Below are 1,019 nucleotides of genomic sequence, written 5' to 3'. Positions count from 1 at the left end.
CAGGCGTGGAATTGCTGTAAATGTACCAAAGAATTTATGTAATTTTTTTTACTTTTTTTCAGTATGAAAAATTTCACACACATTTCACGCATCCGACGTGCTTCTGCAAATTTCTGCTCCGCACCAAAAATATCACCAATCTGTAAATAAATGCGTCCCCAAGCAGAATACAGTGCACGCCGTTCTTCCTTGCTCAAATCAGCGCTTTCCAGTATCATGCCGCGTATGATGTCATCAATCAAATTGAACTTCTTCATCTATTTAATAAGAGAAGAGTTAATATAATTTACATATCAATTAAACGTTTACTCACTATTAACGCACAATTGACTATGGAATGTAGTACGCGTATCTCACGTCGCCACCAAAATTGTTCTGCATCTTTCGGTTCACGTCCAGCGAAATACTTTTTAATTTCATTGCTTATCACATAAAGTTCTGACAGTCGATCTAAGCCTAAATGTGGGTTTCCCATATAAATGGGCAATTCAGCAAGTAGTAAGCGAAAGGAGAAGCAAGCAATTGAGCCTGTTTTTCCATTATACATTTCTGGATAGAACTAGTAAAACAGGAAATTAAGTAGTAATAAAATATCAATTGGTGTCGAAGAATATATACTACCTCATAGTACACATCTGGTCGATTAAGTTGATCGAATGGTTCTGCTTCTGCCTGCAGCAGCTCAAATTCACCCAATTTCGCCAAAAGCGCTAAACGTGTGAACCACAATTGCAGTGAGTGCGGCGAATGTTTGGCCGGTTGGCCGGCACGACCATACCCCTGACCATAGATAGTCAATAAACGTCCAGTGAGATTCACTGCAGAGCGATAGCAACCAGCGCTGATCAATGTACGCAGGCCACGTTCATCCTGTGTGACATTGTCCACACCTAGAATTTTGCGTTGTGCCAATTCGCCTTCACCTAAATGCTTGTGTACAGCCTCGGCAATAAGATCAGACTATTCGGGAAAGAAAGTTAAAAATGGAAATTTGTACCAAAATAAAAACCCCGCGTTAA

The 1,019-nt window shown here is 40.0% G+C and overlaps 1 protein-coding gene across 1 annotated transcript; it reads right to left on the bottom strand.

The window, feature by feature from the left end:
• Positions 1-4: 4 nt before the first annotated feature.
• Positions 5-960, bottom strand: LOC108357831 (trafficking protein particle complex subunit 12-like; the record flags this gene model as incomplete). The annotated part of the gene is made up of 4 exons (XM_017608904.1): positions 5-14; positions 82-257; positions 314-559; positions 622-960. Coding segments are annotated over 4 exons (771 nt in total), but the record flags the coding sequence as incomplete, so codon positions are not given.
• Positions 961-1,019: the final 59 nt, after the last annotated feature.

The sequence above is a fragment of the Rhagoletis zephyria genome, unplaced genomic scaffold (genome assembly GCF_001687245.7).
Source record: "Rhagoletis zephyria isolate East Lansing unplaced genomic scaffold, Rhagoletis_zephyria_1.1 Rzeph_scaffold_85432, whole genome shotgun sequence".
NCBI lineage: Eukaryota > Metazoa > Arthropoda > Insecta > Diptera > Tephritidae > Rhagoletis > Rhagoletis zephyria.
The sequence above is the reverse complement of the archived record's forward strand: the minus strand, read 5'-3'. Positions and strand labels throughout refer to the sequence as shown.